Genomic DNA, 19,863 nt, shown 5'->3' with positions numbered 1-19,863 from the left:
ACTGGGTTATTGGGATAGGGGGAGGTGTTGACCTTGGGTAGGGTGCTCTTCCCAAGAGCCAATGCAGACTCGATGGGCCAAATGGCCTCCTTCTGCACTGTAAATTCTATGAAATTCTATAAACTGCTTTAATGTTGCAACGGTACAACGTGCTCCCGGTGCAAAGATCTTGAACAACTGGTAGCACCATGGAATAGAAACTTGGCAGCTTCCAGATGCTGGATTTGTGCACTTGGCTTCAGCCATATCTGAATAATAAAAAGCAACTATTTGAATAATAAAAAGGAACCAAAAGTCTAAAAGAATATTCTGGAAAATCTCAGCAAGTCTGACACCATCTGTGGAGAGAGAACAGAGCTACGTTGAGTCTGGAAGACGGTCAGAGCCACAAATGCTGTTAGATCCGCTGAGATTTTTCAGAATTTTCTGTTTCAGATCCCAGCATCTGCAGTAATTTGCTTTTACCAAAAGTCTAACTTCATTTTAAAACTGAAAACAATGTTGGTGTTTGAAAATTAATTTTCTCAACATTAGGAAAATACTCAATCCATGAACTTTTAAATCCCAGAAATGGCATCAGCAAATTAAATTTCCCTATCTTCAATGATTTTCTAGAATCTAAACCCTTCTCTTCCAAGTTTCTCAAAACTAGATTCCCCCCTGTAGCCACCTGGGATGGCCACTTTCAGTATATAAAATGGACACTGAGCCTATAGGGAAAAATGGACAATACTAAGCAACAAGCAGGCACAGAGCCTGAATGTATATTTGGAAGGCAGACTGTAGACGGAATCGAAACTCTGGGTCGATTTACATATTGATGGCCCATCTCCGGGAGACAAAAGAACGAGTACTCAGGTAGCTGATACTGTTCCAGACAGTCCGGCACCACTACCCCAACCAGAAGACACAAACAAAGCAAGGCCAACGGCCACTTAGGACATGCCCAGCCATCAAGGCACCCGCCCCTTTATTGGCTTAGATCGATGGCAGTGATCAAGAAGCTGCCCAATTAATTGGGACCAAGTTTAAGGCCCGCCTAAAAGCACGCAAAGCCCCTCCAAGTGTAAGAAGGAACCCCCGCCAAAGGTTCAGCCTCTTGGATTCGGCTCTCAAGAGGAGAGACCCTTTCACCAGCACTGAGGAAATGAACAAAAGGGGATGGCACTGAAGCATGGTGGGTAGTCAGGCTAAGTCAAGAGTATCATGGTGAGGGGGATGGGTGATCAAAGGGGCCTCAGGCAAAAGGAATGTGAGGGCAGCCTATTGGGACCAGTAATTGCTAAGATTACCTTATATAGCTAGGTTAAGGAATGTAAGAGAACCCATGGAAACCCTACAATTGCCAAGTTGCCTTATTCGGTCGTGTGTGTAACCTCTTTTTTTATACCAATGTATATGAGACAAAGTCTTTGTTCTGTGCCTCACTCACTCTGGGGACTCGACAAGACTCTGGCAGAGTGAGTCAGCTTGCAAGACGCGCAAATAAAATAAAGTGTTTTACCTACAATCCAACTTGGTATATTTACTGAGACCAGACTGAAGGCAAAAAGAACTCGAATTCTCAGCACCATCAGAAGCAAGTTCAAGTTCAACGCTCGCTACCAGACGGACAACCTTAGCTGTACTCCTGTTACCTCCTAGAACCCAACAGCCTCAGATCCAAACAACGGCCATTGTTCCTCTGACCCAAGTGGGCTCCCGAAGTTAAGTATAGGTGTTAGTGATAGATATAGTTTAGCCTGTAGTGTTATTGTGCATGAGTAAATCATACTTTGTGCAAATAAAGTAGTACTGACTTTGAACTAACTAACTGGTATATTGGCTCTTTGATCGGTATTGGGGTTGAACCTTGTGGCGGTATCGAGAGATACCTGGCGACTCTGAAAGTATACTCATAATTAGGATTAAGAAAGGCGACCTTATTAACCGCCATATTTATAGCAAGTAAACAGAGCAATACCCCCCAATTTCTTTTCATACTACGCTAAAATATTAAGAGTTAGGTTATGCATTAGATTTGGATAATTAGCACCACTTCTGAAATGCAAGCATTTGCACCGTGCAATCAAAAGATGATGTTCACAGGCTACTGCAGCAGGAAAATGAAGTTAACGTTTCAAAGTATTGTGCCATCTTTGTATGGAAGAATAGGGGCAGCAGGGTAGCATGGTGGTTAGCATAAATGCTTCACAGCTCCAGGGTCCCAGGTTCGATTCCCGGCTGGGTCATTCTCTGTGTGGAGTCTGCACGTCCTCCCCCTGTGTGCGTGGGTTTCCTCCGGGTGCTCCGGTTTCCTCCCACAGTCCAAAGATGTGCGGGTTAGGTGGATTGGCCATGCTAAATTGCCCGTAGTGTCCTAATAAAAGTAAGGTTCAGGGGGGGTTGTTGGGTTACGGGTATAGGGTGGATACGTGGGTTTGAGTAGGGTGATCATGGCTCGGCACAACATTGAGGGCCGAAGGGCCTGTTCTGTGCTGTACTGTTCTATGTTCTATGTTCTAAACAATACATTATACTGGTTCAGAAAATACTATTGGGCCCCTGCCATTTCCATTACAGCCTCAAATTATTTTTCACACTATATGGTATAGAATTTGAAAACAATGACAACATTTTTGTATTTCCCGCCAGCCCAAAAATACATAACGCTGAAATGAATTGCGAGAGCTCCTTATCCCCCATTCTCTTATGTAGTGTTTTAGGTTACCCAAGTAGCTTTAACCCAAGTCCACAGATTAATCAAAGGCTATCAGGAGTCTATTAACAAGCAAGGCCTTATGGAATCCTCACTTGATTCTCTTGAAGGGGATTGGGAGAATAAGGGGCAGAGGTGGAGAAAGATATCTGGCTTCATACGTGGCCAGGGAACTTGACATTACGCAATCCAGTCAAGTGGGAACTTGAGCTCACAGTGCTTTGCTACATGAAAGACGTTCCATGTTTACCATCATTATTGATTTTTTCATAATCCCCAAAATATAACTGGATTTTAAAATGGTCACAAGCTGAATCTGAGCTAGACAGCACTAAAACATTTGGTAGGACGGATTAAACGGATTTCAGTTGTTCAAATCCTGAGATGAGCTGGATCCAGAATATAGCTGCAACATTGTAGTTGCTTTATTTCAATTGATTCTAAAATTAATCTATATTAAATTTCAATTTTGTATGTCTAATATTCTTCATCCTTTCCTGCAGGGATATGGTACCATAGACAACAAGATCCCTCCAGAACCTCATTCGAGTGGCAACCCTTCATTAATTAAAGTAGCTTGTCCCTACTAAGCATCTAAATTTACTAGCCATCATCACTGAAGTGCAATCAGGGGCAGGAAACCAAGCTGAATTTTCCCTGCCTTAGCAAAGGAACATGGAGACCAGTGTGCTTTTGCGAGTTGGTTACTCCCAGTGAAAGCAGAGGCTTAAAAGAATGAACCTTTTAAATTTTCTGTTCAGTTTGACCCAGTACAACAGATTGCAGTGCATTTAATCAGAGGGCAGCATTCCACATGAAGATATTTAAAAGAAAGAGGAAACATTTAAATCAATGAAACAAATTGGTTAAGACTACCATCAACCATTTCTAGCTGGTAAGCAGGAAACACAAAACGATTGTTAATTTAAGTATTAAAGATGGATGGGGACTATGCTTTTTATTTCTAACATACAAAAGTATAATTATTAAACTCACCTGCAAGTGAACGAGGGATGGTCAGCAAACTTTCGTGCACTAGGGGGTCATCAGAAGCATTCACAAGTAGAAGAGGAATCTGGATCTGTGTCAGCAGGTAAAGCAGTCATTAAATTAGAAAACAGGTGCCATCTACCAACAGGGATAGCAAAGGCCAGCCTTTCAAATAATTTCAACTGCTTACTTACATGACATTTGCATCCCAAGGTTGGGCTAGCTTCCCCCTACCCACTCAAAATATTTCTACTGTACAAATGCTGGTACTGGGGTTTCAGAAGAGCTTAATGGTAATTAAGCTAATGTCTTGTGGAAAAAGTGTTGAAAATTTATCTCGTCTTCCTTCCCTTAATCGTCCCCCCTCAACCCCCCACCTAAAAAAAATGGAATTTCAATAAAGCTGAATTGTGAATGTATGAAAAGTGTTTGCACTTGCTTCCCTTAACTGTGGAAAATAAGTTTTTTTACAAAACATAAATTAGGATTGTCCGGAGAGAATATTTTGCGGTTACAGACCTGTGATGTATGGGACTGGCTTGAGAAATGTCAGAATAAACACTGAACTTTAAAGTAAACTGGCTTGTGCGATTTATCCTATTGTTTATAGGTACTAACGTGTTATATAGCCCCAGCAACAACGTATGGTGTTTGAAGACCAGCACAAAAACATGCTGTAACTATTGGAGTCATTACTCCAATAGATCAGTTAAGAGCTCCGACATTCACTATGAAGTGCGGTGTTTAAAATGCATTTACAAATAACAGTATGTATTCCTCATAGATGCACGTTTATTTTGTTACCAACAAAAATCAATATTTTAGAAATTAAGCAATACACTTTGTTGTTGATCAACCTGCAAGTATTTCTGGGAAGTGGGGAAAATACACTGTTCTCATTGGAAACTTCACAACACGCCATCCTCCTGGAGGATATAAATCTCAAGTGTAAAAATTGCATTCATCACAATATCAAGCAAGGGAAGGCCTTCTGAGACAGTGGAATTTAGTTATATTTCTTGCCACGTGATCCACAATTGACTTGCTTTTCAATACAGCCCAACACAACACGCGATTTGGACAGGGTAGAGAAACGACGACAAGCTAGTAAACTAAGAGCATCCATGTACTCAATTTCCGGGTCCTGATAAAATTTGTTACCATGGTGATAGATTGGGGCAATAGCAAAACACTTGACTGCAATAATTTGCACTGAAACACAATACAGCTCAACCGCAATTCAATATTTACCAGCAAAATAAATGGCTACTTCATTGGTCTGGTTTGTCCTATGAAAATGTCGCCTTTAAGCACTGGAGGACAGACTGCCCTTACCTGGATCCTCCTGCAACTCATTCCAAGGTGGGTGCTATAGCTCACTGTATAGGCAAACGGAATGCAGTGCTTGGTCTTTGAAGCCGTACAAGGCCATTTTCATCACCGAGAACTAATGGGAAGGGATATGGAAGCTACTGCTGCTGGCATTCCAGGAAAGTCAATTTGACCACAAACCTGCTCTTTTTGTTTGCCATTATTTATTTTTTGAAGCTGGATAAAGCCAATATAAAAATCACACTTCAATGAGATGCAAATAAAGTACAATTTAAACCACAATCAAGATCACTTACATTGTGAAGATAGTGCATACAGCTTTCTTGTTCATAATATTCTTTCAGTGTGTCATATCCATGGAACTTTCTGAAATGGATAGATATTACTGTAGATCTGTGATATGTTAGAGGCAGGCTCAAATGGATGAAATTAACAAGATTTTGAACAAACATGCAAGTTACACACTCACTTTACAGTCAAAATATGCATACCTACATTGCATAACTAAAATGTAAAATAAATTGCCAGAAAATCTCAAATTAGCATTCTTCAAATGGCTAATCCATGTATTTGCTAGATCAAAAAAGTTAAGGGATGATATAATGGAAGAGTTAAAATTATGAGCTCCTGACAATATGCCATGAGGAATGTAGTTGGTGACTAAGGAACAGAGCTGTGGCAGGGAGAAAATGTAATGGTTTCAGTCTTCCCAATATTTGGGCTAATCCAATAATACCTTTGAACAAGCAGTATGACAAATTAGAGACATTGGAATAGGCTGGGAGAAGTGATGCATATGGAACAAAATCTATATTTTTTTTAATGCCAAGGTAGCACCTAAATGAGAAACAGAGGGGAAATGTTGAAGTTTTATTCTAAATATTTCTATATTGATTAGACTTTGTACACTGTCAGTAGTACAAATCTTAAATAGTTGTGCGTCATTATAATTGATAATATCACCGTGGTCACGATATTTAGGATGGTGGGGTTCTTCTTACCATCTGATTCAAAGTATTCATTGACTGCAGGTGGGACTTCTGCTTCTCACTCAGGAGGCCCCGTCACAGTGAGAGCCTGGTTAATCAAATTGGTCGGCAGCTCTCTCGTCCCAGCAGTGCCAGAAGCTGCAGTGGACATGACTGGGACAGAAGGCAGTTCCCAAAGTCCAAGTCCTGGGAGTCCAGGGCCAGCCAAGTGTGGGCATCTCAGGGCGGGGAGGAGAGATATGGGGGATGGTGCATAAGGGCAAGGAGTTGGAAGAGAGGCCTATGAAGGAAGGGTCAGGCCTTGAGGGTGGGGGGGGGGGGGGGGGGGGGGGGGGGGGAAAGAGAGGAGAGAGAGAAGAGAGAAAGCGTGCCTGATGTTGAAGGGAGGTTACTGATGGGAGTTGCCAGAGACATGGGAAGTCACTTTTCAGGTTCCCCCACCCCATAACTTCTCCCTGACAATGATGAGAAACAGCTCTTATGTGGTCATTAGTTGGCCACTCCAGGGTCTGCCCTCACCGATCCCACTACAAATTCGCATGAACATGAATGGACAATTTAACTTTGGGGGGGTGCTATCGTTCGTAAAGGCCTATAAGACCATAAGACATCAGAGCAGAATTAGGCCACTTGGCCCATTGAGTCTGCTCAATCATGGCTGATATTTTTATCATCCCCATTCTCCTGCCTTCTCCTCATAACCCCTGATAATTATATTTTAATATATTCAAATAGGGGCCCTGATGTTCAATATTGGGATCCCAGTTATTTCATTGGTGGGGGAGCGGGGTCAAACACAACTGGAAATCCCACCAGTATAAAACCTGCATTGGGACTCCCATGGGATTTTCCACCCCTGCCGCTGACCCCGATCCTCAAAAACAGGAATGGAAACCGCCCCTTCCTTTGTGCAACTTTGCCAAACATGCTGCAATGGTGCCTTTAGCAGCCTACGGCCACAGGCCCATGAATTCCTTTCCAAAATTTATTTTACTCTTCTCCAAGGAGCTTCTTTAAAACTCAATAATTTTACAAGCTTTTGGTCATCCCTGCTAAAAACCCTCTGCCCCCGTGATCATTTATTTTGATTATGCCTCCCAAGTGTTTTGGAGCCTTTTTCTACATTATGTGTTAAGTTGTTGCTGCAGGTTTGTCTGTTGTATTCTTCTGGTTGGAGACCATGAAGACAAATAAACAGATCCTGATAAGCAGATAAAAAGTCAAGCAAATTCAGAAGTATTGAAGATTAATTGAAAAGTAACAGATTTGAGATCTAACGTAATGAATTCTTATCTATATGCAAGGAAAAAAGGCACCTTCAAATCCTAACATTTTTGACAAAACCAAAGTCTGTAAATCAGCTGCATTAATAAACACAGAAAAAGGAAGATGAGCAGATAATTCAGAATTGACTATCTAACACGAGGGCAAATACATGCCACCAACTGCCCAGCAAGGAAGACAATCTTGGCAAATTCAAAAGCTGAACAGACATCGGTCAGAAGCAGTAATCAAGAACAAGTAAAAAAAGAAATAACTGATGCATGTAGAAATGGTACAGCAGTTATCATGGGGGATTTTAATCTACATGTTGATTGCTTTAACCAGGTCGGTCAAGGCAGCTTTAAGGAGAAGTTTATAGAATGTATCCGCGATAGTTTCCTTGAACAGTATGTAATGGAAACTGAAATGAAATGAAATGAAATGAAAAGAAAATCGCTTATTGTCACGAGTAGGCTTCAAATGAAGTTACTGTGAAAAGCCCCTAGTCGCCACATTCCGGCACCTGTTCGGGGAGGCTGTTACGGGAATCGTGCTGCTGGCCTGCTTGGTCGGCTTTCAAAGCCAGCGATTTAGCCCTGTGCTAAACAGCCCCTTGAGGGAACCAGCGGTCCTAGATCTTGTCCTGTGTAATGAGACAGGATTGGTTAATAATCTCATAGTTAGGGATCCTCTCGGAAGGAGCAATCACAATATGGTGGAATTTAAAATACAGATGGAGGGCGAGAAGGTAAAATCAAACACTATGTTTTGTGCTTAAACAAAGGAGATTACAATGGGATGAGAGAAGAACTAGCCAAGGTAGACTGGGAGCAAAGACTTTATGGTAAAACAGCTGAGGAACAGTGGAGAACCTTCCAAGTGATTTTTCACAGTGCTCAGCAAAGGTTTATACCAACAAAAAGGAAGGACGGTAGAAAGAGGGAAAATAGCCTGTAGATATCTAAGGAAATAAGGAAGAGTATCAAATTGAAGGAAAAAGCATAAAAAGTGGCAAAGATTAGTGGGGAGACTAGAGGACTGGGAAATCTTTAGGGGGCAACAGAAAGCTACTAAAAAAAAGCTATAAAGAAGAGTAAAATAGATTATGAGAGTAAACTTGCTCAGAATAAAGAAACATAGTAAAAGTTTCTACAAATATATAACAAAAAAGAGTGGCTAAGGTCTAGAGGATGAGAAGGGAAACTTAATAATGGGAGTTGAGGAAATGGCTGAGGAACTGAACAGGTTTTTTGGGTCGGTCTTCACAGTGGAAGACACAAATAACATACCAGTGACTGATAGAAATGAGGCTATGACAGGTGAGGACCTTGAGATGATTGTTATCACTAAGGAGGTAGTGATGGGCAATCTAAAGGGGCTAAAGGTAGACAAGTCTCCTGGCCCTGATTGAATGCATCCCAGAGTGCTAAAGGAGATGGCTAGGGAAATTGCAAAGGCACTAGTGATAATTTACCAAAATATACTAGACTATGGGGTGGTCCCGGAGGATTGGAAATTAGCAAACGTGACACCGCTGTTTAAAAAAGGAGGTAGGCAGAAAGTGGGTAATTATAGGCCAGTGAGCTTAACTTCGGTAGTAGGGAAGATGCTGGAATCTATCATTAAGGAAGAAATAGCGAGGCATCTGGATGGAAATTGTCCCATTGGGCGGACGCAGCATGGGTTCATAAAGGGCAGGTCGTGCCTAACTAATTTAGTGGAATTTTTTGAGGACATTACCAGTGCAGTAGATAACGGGGAGCCAATGGATGTGGTATATCTGGATTTCCAAAAAGCCTTTGACAAGGTGCCACTCAAAAGGTTGCTGCATAAGATAAAGATGCATGGCATTAAGGGTAAAGTAGTAGCATGGATAGAGAATTGGTTAATTAATAGAAAGCAAAGAGTGGGATTAATGGGTGTTTCTCTGGTTGGCAATCAGTAGTTAGCGGTGTCCCTCAGGGATCGGTGTCGGGCCCACAATTGTTGACAATTTACATAGATGATTTGGAGTTGGGGGACCAAGGGCAATGTGTCCAAGTTTGCAGACGACACTAAGATGAGTGGTAAAGCAAAAAGTGCAGAGGATACTAGATGTCTGCAGAGGGATTTGGATAGGTTAAGTGAATGGGCTAGGGACTGGCAGATGGAATACAATGTTGACAAATGTGAGGTTATCCTTTTTGGTAGGAATAACAGCTAAAGGGATTATTATTTAAATGGCAAAATATTAAAACATGCTGCTGTGCAGAGACCTGGGTGTGCTAGTGCATGAGTCACAAAAAGTTGGTTTACAGGTGCAACAGGTGATTAAGAAGGCAAATGGAATTTTGTCCTTCATTGCTAGAGGGATGGCGTTTAAGACTAGGGAGGTTATGCGGCATTTGTATAAGGTGTTAGTGAGGCCACACCTGGAGTAGTGTGTTCAGTTTTGGTCTCCTTACCGGGAAAGGACGTACTGGCGCTGGAGGGTGTGCAGAGGAGATTCACAAGGTTAATCCCAGAGCTGATGGGGTTGGATTACGAGGAGAGGTCGAGTTGACTGGGACTGTACTCGTTGGAAGTTAGAAGGATGGGGGGGGGGGGGGGGGGGGGGGGGGGGATCTTATAGAAACATTTAAAATTATGAAGGGAATAGATAGGATAGATGCGGGCAGGTTGTTTCCACTGGCGGATGAAAGCAGAACTAGGGGACATAGCCTCAAAATAAGGGAAAGTAGATTTAGGACTGAGTTTAGGAGGAACTGTTTCACCCAAAGGGTTGTGAATCTATGGAATTCCTTGCCCAGTGAAGCAGTTGAGGCTCCTTCATTAAATGTTTTTAAGGGAAAGATAGATAGTTTTTTGAAGAATAAAGGGATTAAGGGTTATGGTGTTCAGGTCGGAAAGTGGAGCTGAGTCTACAAAAGATCAGCCATGATCTCATTGAATGGCGGAGCAGGCTCGAGGGGCCAGATGGCCTACTCCTGCTCCTAATTCTTATGTTCTTATGAAAGAGAAAGACAAATTGTTGTAAATCTGGGGCCAGTCAGTCTGGTCTCCTCTGGTCCTTTTCTATTTTCCAACCTTATAAGAAAGCCAACAAAAATAGCACTATTGAAGCATCTATGTGTTGGATTCCCATGAACTGAAGCACGAATAAAAATTATACTTTTTCCTTCAAACGTACAGGGAAGTATTTTGAATTAACACAAAACAAGGAGAAAAACAAGATTCATCATGAAAATAACCAAACAAGTCAGAGATACATCCTCCCAAACATCTATGGGTTGAAAGACAGATGACATATTTGACAAGTTAATCTTTATTTTAACACAAAAGCATAAGAAATAGAATGAGTAGGCTACATGGCTCCTAATGGCTGTTTCAATGGTGTATACAGTAAGAACACTTACAACTCCAGGTTAAAATCCAACAGGTTTGATTCGAATCGGCACAGCTGGTGATATACGCTTCTGGAACCCACCTCTGCATATCACCCGAGGAAGGAACGGTGCTCCGAAAGCTAGTGATTTGAAACAAACCTGTTGGTGTTGTAAGACTTACTACTGTGCTCACCCAGTCCAATGTCGGCTTCTCCACACCCTAATGGTGTATGTGAAGGCTGAAAGAGTCATGTTGCTGAGGTGCTAGGAAAGCCCACATTTCTTCATCGAGAAGTGCATAGAATCTTTTATACCCACCTAAATGGGTACCATTCAAAGACAATGCAGCACTCCCTCAGTCCTTTGCTGGAGAGTAAACTCAGATTAAGAGATTAAACTTCAAGCAAGGTGTTGGAAACTACAACTTCTAAGAAGTGATATTACGAGCAGAAACTAAGATGGCATACGGCCACTTACCTCATGATGTTATCGTCAATGTGCATCAGGGATGTCGCTGTATAAAGTTTGCTAAGATCTACATCTGCCAGAGGATTTGGTGTTTTGCACTCATTTTCTCCAAATAACATTTTTCTGAAACACATAAAATGCTGTCAACGCCAACAAAATGTTACCCATTTCTAATATTTACTCATGTCAATTGGCAGAGAATCTAACATTATGAAAAGTAACTACAAACACATGTAATGCTGACTGACATAAAATACAGCCGCCTCGACTGTCTCTTCTGTCCTGGAAAAGCAAGATTTCAACATGGACCAAGAGAAGACCATTCCCACACTTGTTTTGGAACTCAGTCTATTAGTTATTTTATGTGCACCTTATATTAGAATCTCCCTGCAAAGGCTGCAATAAAAGGTGGAATGAGTAGCAATTAAGCAACAATGTATTTTTCTCACATACAGAATATTTGTCTTTAACGAAGTATGAAAATCAAATTTCTATTGCCTGTCATACAGTCAGCTCATAAATAAATAACCGCCAATCTGTCCTAAAATTATAGAACACACCTTGTCCTGTAAACATGGCCCCAAATAGTTATGCGGAACACAAGTCATACATGTATCACAGATTAAAAACGTGAGAATAAACAAAACATCTGTCGCTCCCAGTCTCCACTCTGCTGAATTTTAATTTAAAAAATATATAAATTTAGAGTAGAGCACCCAATTATTATTTCCTTTCTTTCTAATTAAGGGGCAATTTAGTTTGGCCAATCCACCTAACCGTCACATTTTTTGGGTCGTGGGGATGCGACCCACGCAGACATGGGGAGAATGTGCAAACTCCACATGGACAGTGATCTGGAACCGGGATTGCACTCGGGTCTTCAGCGTCGTGAGGCAGCAGTGCTAACTACTGCGTCACCGTGCCACCCATTGCTGAATTTTAATTCTAAGCACATAATCACCACATGGACTATTCTGTACGGCAGCTAGGATACTGAAGAAGAGTGCAGAGATTTTGCAGTCTCAGTTCTATTAGGCTGACTGGAGAGTTAACAGGGAGGAGGCCCACATTTTCAAACACTCAAAAAGCTGTGGAAAATTAGATCTGGACGGTGTTGGATAAGCAATTTATTTTTCTTTATGGTACTGGATTCTGGCAGCAAGATTATTTTCTACCTACAGCTGACATAGCATCAATACAAAAACAACATTATAAACTGGAGAAACAATTGGTCTTCAAATAATATTTAAATCTTGCATTGACCAATTGATAAGAGCTGAATCAGAGCTGCTTCTATATGGCAATGAACGCTAGAAACTCAAGACACAATTAGCATGGAAGCACCGAAAAAAACTTCCCGTAACTTAGGAATACACAAGCATTGGTATTAGCAAATCCAACAAGTTTATTTTGGCATTATCATTTGTTGTCTGTGACCCACACATCAAAGGCTAAGAGCGCCACAATTGTAGTAAGCACAATATTAGCCAGTTTACATATCTTTATGTCTGTGCGCTTCCAAAAGAGGGTGCACATGAACTTTGCTCAAGAAAGCACAAACAGCTGCATAAGAAAGGGTAAGGATGAAAAGAATTTAAGTTAAAAAAGTTACACTATTATGTATAGTTTATTTGGTCAATCTTGATCTTTAAACAAAAGATTGAATCCATTGCAGCTTGTTTTACAGAACATATTCTACAATCACAGTAAGCATATGGATAATCAACAGAAATAAAAGTCACCTGTGAAACAAAATAATCTTTTTCATGTTGTCTGCCATTAGAAAGTTATAAAACCTCCGACATTGATCCCATCGGAGGAATGTTTCCTGTGCCCTAAGCAGAAACAAAAGAAAATGCCTTAGAAATGTGTCAGAATATAAAGCACAATTCGGAGAGAGCTGTGCAAACCAATTTCTTCCAGTGAGTAAGTCAATGTTACAAATGTAAAATAAAACAAAGCAGTGAAACTCTATCTCCATTGAAAGAGTTTGCTAAAGACTCTAATCTCATCTCTTAGGAAGCTCTTGCAATGTCATTCTGATATTCAGTACAGTAAGAAGTCTTACAACACCAGGTTAAAGTCCAACAGGTTTGTTTCAAACACGAGCTTTCGGAGCATTGCTCCTACCTCAGGTGAATGGAGAGATATGTTCCAGAAACATTTATATAGACAAAGTCAGAGATGCCAGACAATGCTTGGAATGCGAGCATTTGCAGGTAATCAAATCATTACAGATCCAAGATAGGGGGTAATCCCAGGTTAAAGAGGTGTGAATTGTCTGAAGCCAGGACAGTTGGTAGGATTTTGCAAGTCCAGGCCAGATGGTGGGGGCTGAATGTAATGCAACATGAATCCACAGGACCGTCAACCGACGTTATACACGAGATACATCGATGACATTTTTTTCCTTGGGACCCACAGCGAAGAATCACTGAAACGACTACACGATGAGATCAATAAGTTCCATCCCACCATCAGACTCACCATGGACTATTCTCCAAATTCAGTTGCATTCTTGGACACGCTCACCTCCATCAAGGACGGTCACCTCAGCACTTCGCTTTACCACAAGCCCACAGATAACCTCACGATGCTCCACTTCTCCAGCTTTCACCCGAAACACATTAAAGAAGCCATCCCCTATGGACAAGCCCTCCGTATACACAGGATCTGCTCAGACGAGGAGCGTAACAGACACCTACAGATGCTGAATGATGCCCTCGTACGAATGTGATATGGCGCTCGACTCATCGATCGACAGTTCCAACTCGCCACAGCAAAAAACCGCACCGACCTCCTCAGAAGACAAACACGGGCACAACTGACAGAGTACCCTTCGTCGTCCAGTACTTTCCTGGGGCGGAGAAACCACGACATCTTCATCGCAGTCTTCAACACATTATCAATGAAGATGAACATCTTGCCAAGGTCATCCCCACACCCCCACTACTTGCCTTCAAACAACCACGCAACCTCAAACAAACCATTGTTTGCAGCAAATTACCCAGCCTTCAGAACAGCGACCACGACACCACACAACCCTGCCAGGGCAATCTCTGCAAGACATGCCAGATCATCGACATGGATACCATCATTACATGTGGAAACACCACCCACCAGGTACGCGGCACATACTCGTGCAACTTGACCAATGTAGTCTACCTCATACGCTGCAGGAAAGGATGTCCCGAAGCGTGGTACATTGGCGAGACCATGCAGACACTGCGACAACGAATGAACGGGCATCGTGCGACCATCACCAGGCAGGAATGTTCCCTTCCAGTTGGGGAACACTTCAGCAGTCAAGGGCATTCAGCGGTAAGCGTTCTCCAAGGCGGTCTTCAGGACACGCGACAACGCAGAATTGCCGAGCAAATACTTGTAGCTAAGTTCCGCTCGCATGAGTGCGGCCTCAACCAGGATCTTGGATTCATGTCGCATTACATTCAGCCCCCACCATCTGGCCTGGACTTGCAAAATCCTACCAACTGTCCTGGCTTCAGACAATTCACACCTCTTTAACCTGGGATTACCCCCTATCTCTGGATCTGTAATGATTTGATTACCCGCAAATGCTCGCATTACAAGCATTGTCTGGCATCTCTGACTTGTCTATATAAATGTTTCTGGAACATACCTCTCCATTCACCGGAGGAAGGAGCAGTGCTCCAAAAGCGCGTGTTTGAAACAAACCTGTTGGACTTTAACCTGGTGTTGTAAGACTTCTTACTGTGCTCACCCCAGTCCAATGCCGGCATCTCCACATCATGATATTCAGTAAGCAGCAGCTTCCTGTCCAGTAGGCAATCCTTCAACTTGTCGCTCCCTCAGGTTCTCTATGGTGCATTTATTCTACTGATAATCGATACTGGTCCAAACATACTGAACAGCAAAATTAAATCATTGTCGAGTTTTGTTTAAACTAATTCTTTCTTAAGCTTAAAGTCATGGAGTTCTTCCCACCCCATCCAACATCACAACCATACAGTATACAGGTGTCAAGATCTAAAGGTTAATTGCTGGATTTCCATTCACCTCATCTCTTTTCAACTTTGGTGGGTTTTGCATAACTGGAGATTGGTCCTCATCATGAAATCTCTACAATGCAGAAGGAGACCATTTGGCCCAGAGACTGCATCGACCCACTGAAAGAGCACCCTACCTAGACCAACTCCTCTGCCCTGTCCCCGTAACCCCTCCTAACCTGCACATCCCTGGATACCAAGGGCCAATTTATAGCATGGCCAATCCACCTAACCTGCACAAAGCTTTGGATTGTGAGAGGGGAAACCAGGGCGCCCGGAGGAAACCCACGCTGACACAACGAGAAAGTGCAAACTCCACACAGACAGTCACCCAAAGCTGGAATTGAACCCGGGTCCCTGGCACTGTGCCACACAAGTAACACTGTAGAGTCCACTCAACAGGCTTAATAAAACTCACTAGGTTAGGTTAAGGATACCCTTAATAAATGTCTTGCAACAGCAGCTCCACTCTAAATAGATTACTGACAATCCTGGACAACAATACAGTAGCAAAGTTTAAAAAATACATGTACTAAAATGCCCTATTAATTGGATTAATAATGCAGCAGTAATTTTCAGGATCAATCAAAAACTTTTAGTTCTTAGAACTAGAAGCCAACACAGGGCAGTTTAAAACTGCTAATAATATAAATGTGGCAGCATTAGACAGCAGGAGGTTCAAAAGTGATGTATGAAGGATCTTGGGAGACATTACTTCCAAAAAGGAAGGTTTGAAATCCATTTATTTTCAGTTAAATTTATCCAAGCATTTCCTCATTCATACACACACAATCATTCCAGAGGCCTGTCCAATTTATACAAAAAAAGGGAGAGAAAAAAGTCTGTATTTCGTTACACTTGCAGCCCTTTTTGTGACCAGCAAGTTCCAAAACAAAGCGGGTCAACATTCCTGGCTGTATTTAGTCAATTGTTTTTTTAAAATTTAATGTGCCCAATTGATTTGTTCCAATTAAGGGGTAATTTAGCGTGACCAATCCACCTACTCGGCACATCTTTGGGTTGTGTGGGCGAAACCCACGCAAACATGGGGAGCATGTGCCAACTCCCTCAGGTTCTCTATGGTGCATTTATTCTACTGATAATCGATACTGTGAATGGGACAGTGAACCAGAGTCAGGATCGAACCTGGGACCACGGTGACATGAAACAGCAGTGCTATTCACTGCGCCACCGTGCTGCCCAATTTAGTCAATTTTTACTTCAATTTTAGAAAGGTAAATTTTCACAGTACATAAATTTTCACAGTACATGATCCAACCAACTTGTAGCGATAAAGAAAATCAGATGTTTTACTTTGGTAAATAATTATTTCTAGCTGTTAATTATCGGAGTCAAGCCAGAAATTTTTGCAATTCTGGAGTAGTTTGAAGAAGCAGAGTAAAGTTATCACTGCTCTACATCAAGCATGGCAGCTACTTTAGTCTCCCAATTTTTTGAGTCAAAAGGGAGTAATCTCTGCTTTTCGTTTAATGTTGTGACATAACAATCATCAAGAGAACTACAGTCTGACACCAAGCAAAATCATCCATGATATACAGCAGACTTGTCAAGTTGCTGTCTATGAATTTTGTATGACTAAGCATCTTACTTTGCTGTATTCGACATAATATAGTTATTTCTACAAATGATCAGAAGGAGAGATAGGAAAAGAGGAATACCCTTGCTCATTTTCATAATGCCATGGGACTCTTGCAGAGAGGGCAGACTAGGGCCTCAGCAGTGCAGGAATGGCAGACAAATGTTGCTCAAGGCTCTGGAACCCACAGATTGAGGGTTGAGAATACCACCATTGAACCTCGATAATGTGTATAGAATAATTACTTATAGTTTGGCACTAACATTAGCAGCAATTGCAGATGGCTAACATAAAACAAAATGGAAATCACACAAGGATTTTAACATGATTGTTTTTTTCATACTGCAGCTACAGAGGAGCTTTACCTTGAACATACATTGAATTACACTTTATAGAAATATTGGGTAGAAAGAATTAAATGTGTAATTTTCCAATGCATATTGATGAGCAAAATAGAAACTAATGCCCAAAATGCCAATTCAAGAAAAGCTCAATTAGTACAACATTTCAGTTGTTAAAGGCCAAACAAACACCCAGAGGGTGGGTTTTATTACCTGCCTATCCAGCACGATGAATTATGCTAAAAACACAGTTAAGGCCAAGTGCTGTAGATCAACTGTTCATTAAAAGTACTAGCCAGTAAGTTTACATTCGATTGCACGGCTTTCATATTTAATTGCTGAAGAGCTGCAAACAGGAATTTTTCCCTGGGAATTCATAAAGCTTTACGGTCAATTGTCAGAAATTAGAGGAACAAACAGTTCCTTTATAATGAAACAAGGGTAGACTCAGTAAAATGGAAATCCATTTTTAGCTTGTATAACTAAAGGAAAAGACTGACACTAGTAATCAAATTGTATGTGTAATTGGTATGAAAAGGATGCAGTACACTCATTCAATCACTAGAGGTCTTATTGTGCTTTGTACCAACATATAATGACATATGAATTGCAGAAAACTTTCCTTTTGAGATAGAGCAAAATTTTCCTCGGGAAAATGAGGGACGGTTAAAAACTGGGAAGTATCCCAAACTGAAAATTCTTAGTATAAACCTCCATAAATATGATTAATATAGCTACCTCCAGTTTTGTAACAGTTGACATTGAAAAAATTCAGACTAATAAATTCAACGGAATAAGAGTCAGCACTTTGAGTAGAGGGGAAAAGAGAGGAAATCCCAAATGAAGAATTTTTATCTCCTGAAGAGTTATGTTGAGGCAACAATTTGTTCTTTCTTCAGGATCTGTACATTCGCTGCTAAAGGCTACTCTATAACCAGTTTCTTAATGAATGCATTCAAGACTTCACTGTTCCCATCTTGTAGGATTCTGCTAAGCATGAGGGAAAGTTTTCCTCAAAAACCAGAATCCATGCAGGAAATCTGATACAAAGTCTTACTCAATTATTTGGTGGCACAATGAAGTAGAGCACCCACTTGATCCCTTGCTGCACACTAGCTTTTGAAAATAAAGTGTGGCATTTTAAGTCACCTGTTTTACTGCTTTAATTTGGATGTGATTGCCTTACTTTGTTTAGGATAAATAACTGCTGTGCAAAACATCTCAACCAAATTCAATTAAGCTTCTCATGATCAAATAATCTTAAATGTAACAATTCACAACACTCCAAAGAACAGCTGGGATGTAACTTAAATTAAATGCCACCTCAGCAGGGATTGAAGGTTAGCACTCAAACATAATTGTACTTGTTCTATATCACATGCTTTCATTTAGTGGCCTACTTTGAGTGAAATAAACTCAGTTTAATTAATTTGTGTTCCCCACCCCCTTTCCCACATAACTGTTCAAGACATGGCTTGTTTCAGTTTTGCAGTCTGGCACTTATAAAACACTGAAGTAGTTAGTGTCAGCCCAGTAGCACTTGCCTCCGTCAGAAAGGCAGTAGATCATAACCTCAATCTTTTAAAAATGTATTTACAGGGTGTGGGCAGCTCTGGCTATGACAACATTTATTGACCATTCCTAATTGCCCTCGAGACGGTGGTGGTGAGCCACCTTCTTGAACTGCTGCAGTCCATTTGGTAGACCCAGTGCTGGTAGAGAGAGAGTACCAGAATTTTGATCCAGTGACAGTGAATGGCGCCATAGTTCCAAGTTGGGATGGTGTGTGGTTTGTAAGGGAACTTGAAGGGGCGATATTCCCATGTATCTGCTCCTCTTGTTCTTCCAGGTGGTAGAGATCGCAGGTTTGGAAAATGTCATCAAAGGAGCCTTGGTGACTTACTGCAAGATGGTTGGAGGGGGCTGACTAATAACATTACATTCCATCTTTTCAAAACATCCCATACATATTGCCCACATGCGATGGCAGGGATATTTGTACAACCAACAACAGGGGTAAGATAGAACCTCTATTGATTCAGATCTAGTACCTGAAGTAACAATGCTGCATACGTATTGCTACTTCGCAACAGTGTTGAATGAAAAAATGTGAATGGATTTATAATGCCAATGCTGGTACAAATTAATAGTCCTTTAATCCTTGGTTTATTTGAAGGATTACAAAGACTTGGGGCACGATCTAATGGGACACAAGGCCCGTAAACCTAGCGCAAGGCCTCAGCTGAGATTTACAGAGTTCCTTACGCTTCACAAGATCTAACAAGAACAAGAATACCAGTCTTTGCAATCTGAATCCCACCCACAATGGGTGGGATCCAGATTTGCATAATTAAGTGCACAGTCCAGCTCATTTAAATATGTTCGTGCTGGAGTTACCGAAGGTCGGATCCAATAGGCTCGCCCAGACCCCAGGCAGGTGCCGTTTAGTACTGGTTTCCACAAATGTGGACCAGGCATACTGGCACTTTGGGTGGGAGGGAGTGCAGAAAAGAGATGCCCCTGGGTGGTCAGGCTCTGGAACCTTGGCAAAGCCACCGAGACATCCCAGGCTGACCAGTGGTCAGACCCATGGGTGCCCTGAGTGGGAAAATGAAGTAGAGTCCCGGGTGTTGTTCTCAGCGCTAAAACAGGCCTCTTACATTTCTGTTAAATCGTGCCCATGATATCCAATTGAAAAAGAAAGCAGAGCATAAAGGCATATGAAGGGCAGCACGGTGGCACAGTGGTTAGCATTGCTGCCTACGGCGCTGAGGACCCGGGTTCGAATCCCG

At 41.7% G+C, this 19,863-nt stretch overlaps 1 protein-coding gene across 2 annotated transcripts in view; it reads right to left on the bottom strand.

The window, feature by feature from the left end:
- The window catches only part of LOC119974916 (monoacylglycerol lipase ABHD2-like), a 98,808-nt gene that overhangs the window by 15,377 nt on the left and 63,568 nt on the right, over positions 1-19,863 (bottom strand). For both annotated transcript variants that reach the window (XM_038814260.1, XM_038814261.1), the window contains exons 7-10: positions 12,848-12,940; positions 11,115-11,228; positions 5,317-5,386; positions 3,695-3,779 (exon numbers count right to left, since the gene is read on the bottom strand). In XM_038814260.1, coding sequence (XP_038670188.1) covers positions 3,695-3,779; positions 5,317-5,386; positions 11,115-11,228; positions 12,848-12,940 — 362 coding nt within the window. The remainder of the gene's footprint in view (positions 1-3,694; positions 3,780-5,316; positions 5,387-11,114; positions 11,229-12,847; positions 12,941-19,863) is intronic.

Source organism: Scyliorhinus canicula, chromosome 12, assembly GCF_902713615.1.
Source record: "Scyliorhinus canicula chromosome 12, sScyCan1.1, whole genome shotgun sequence".
Taxonomy (NCBI): Eukaryota; Metazoa; Chordata; class Chondrichthyes; order Carcharhiniformes; family Scyliorhinidae; genus Scyliorhinus; species Scyliorhinus canicula.
This window is presented reverse-complemented; position numbering and strand designations above follow the sequence as displayed.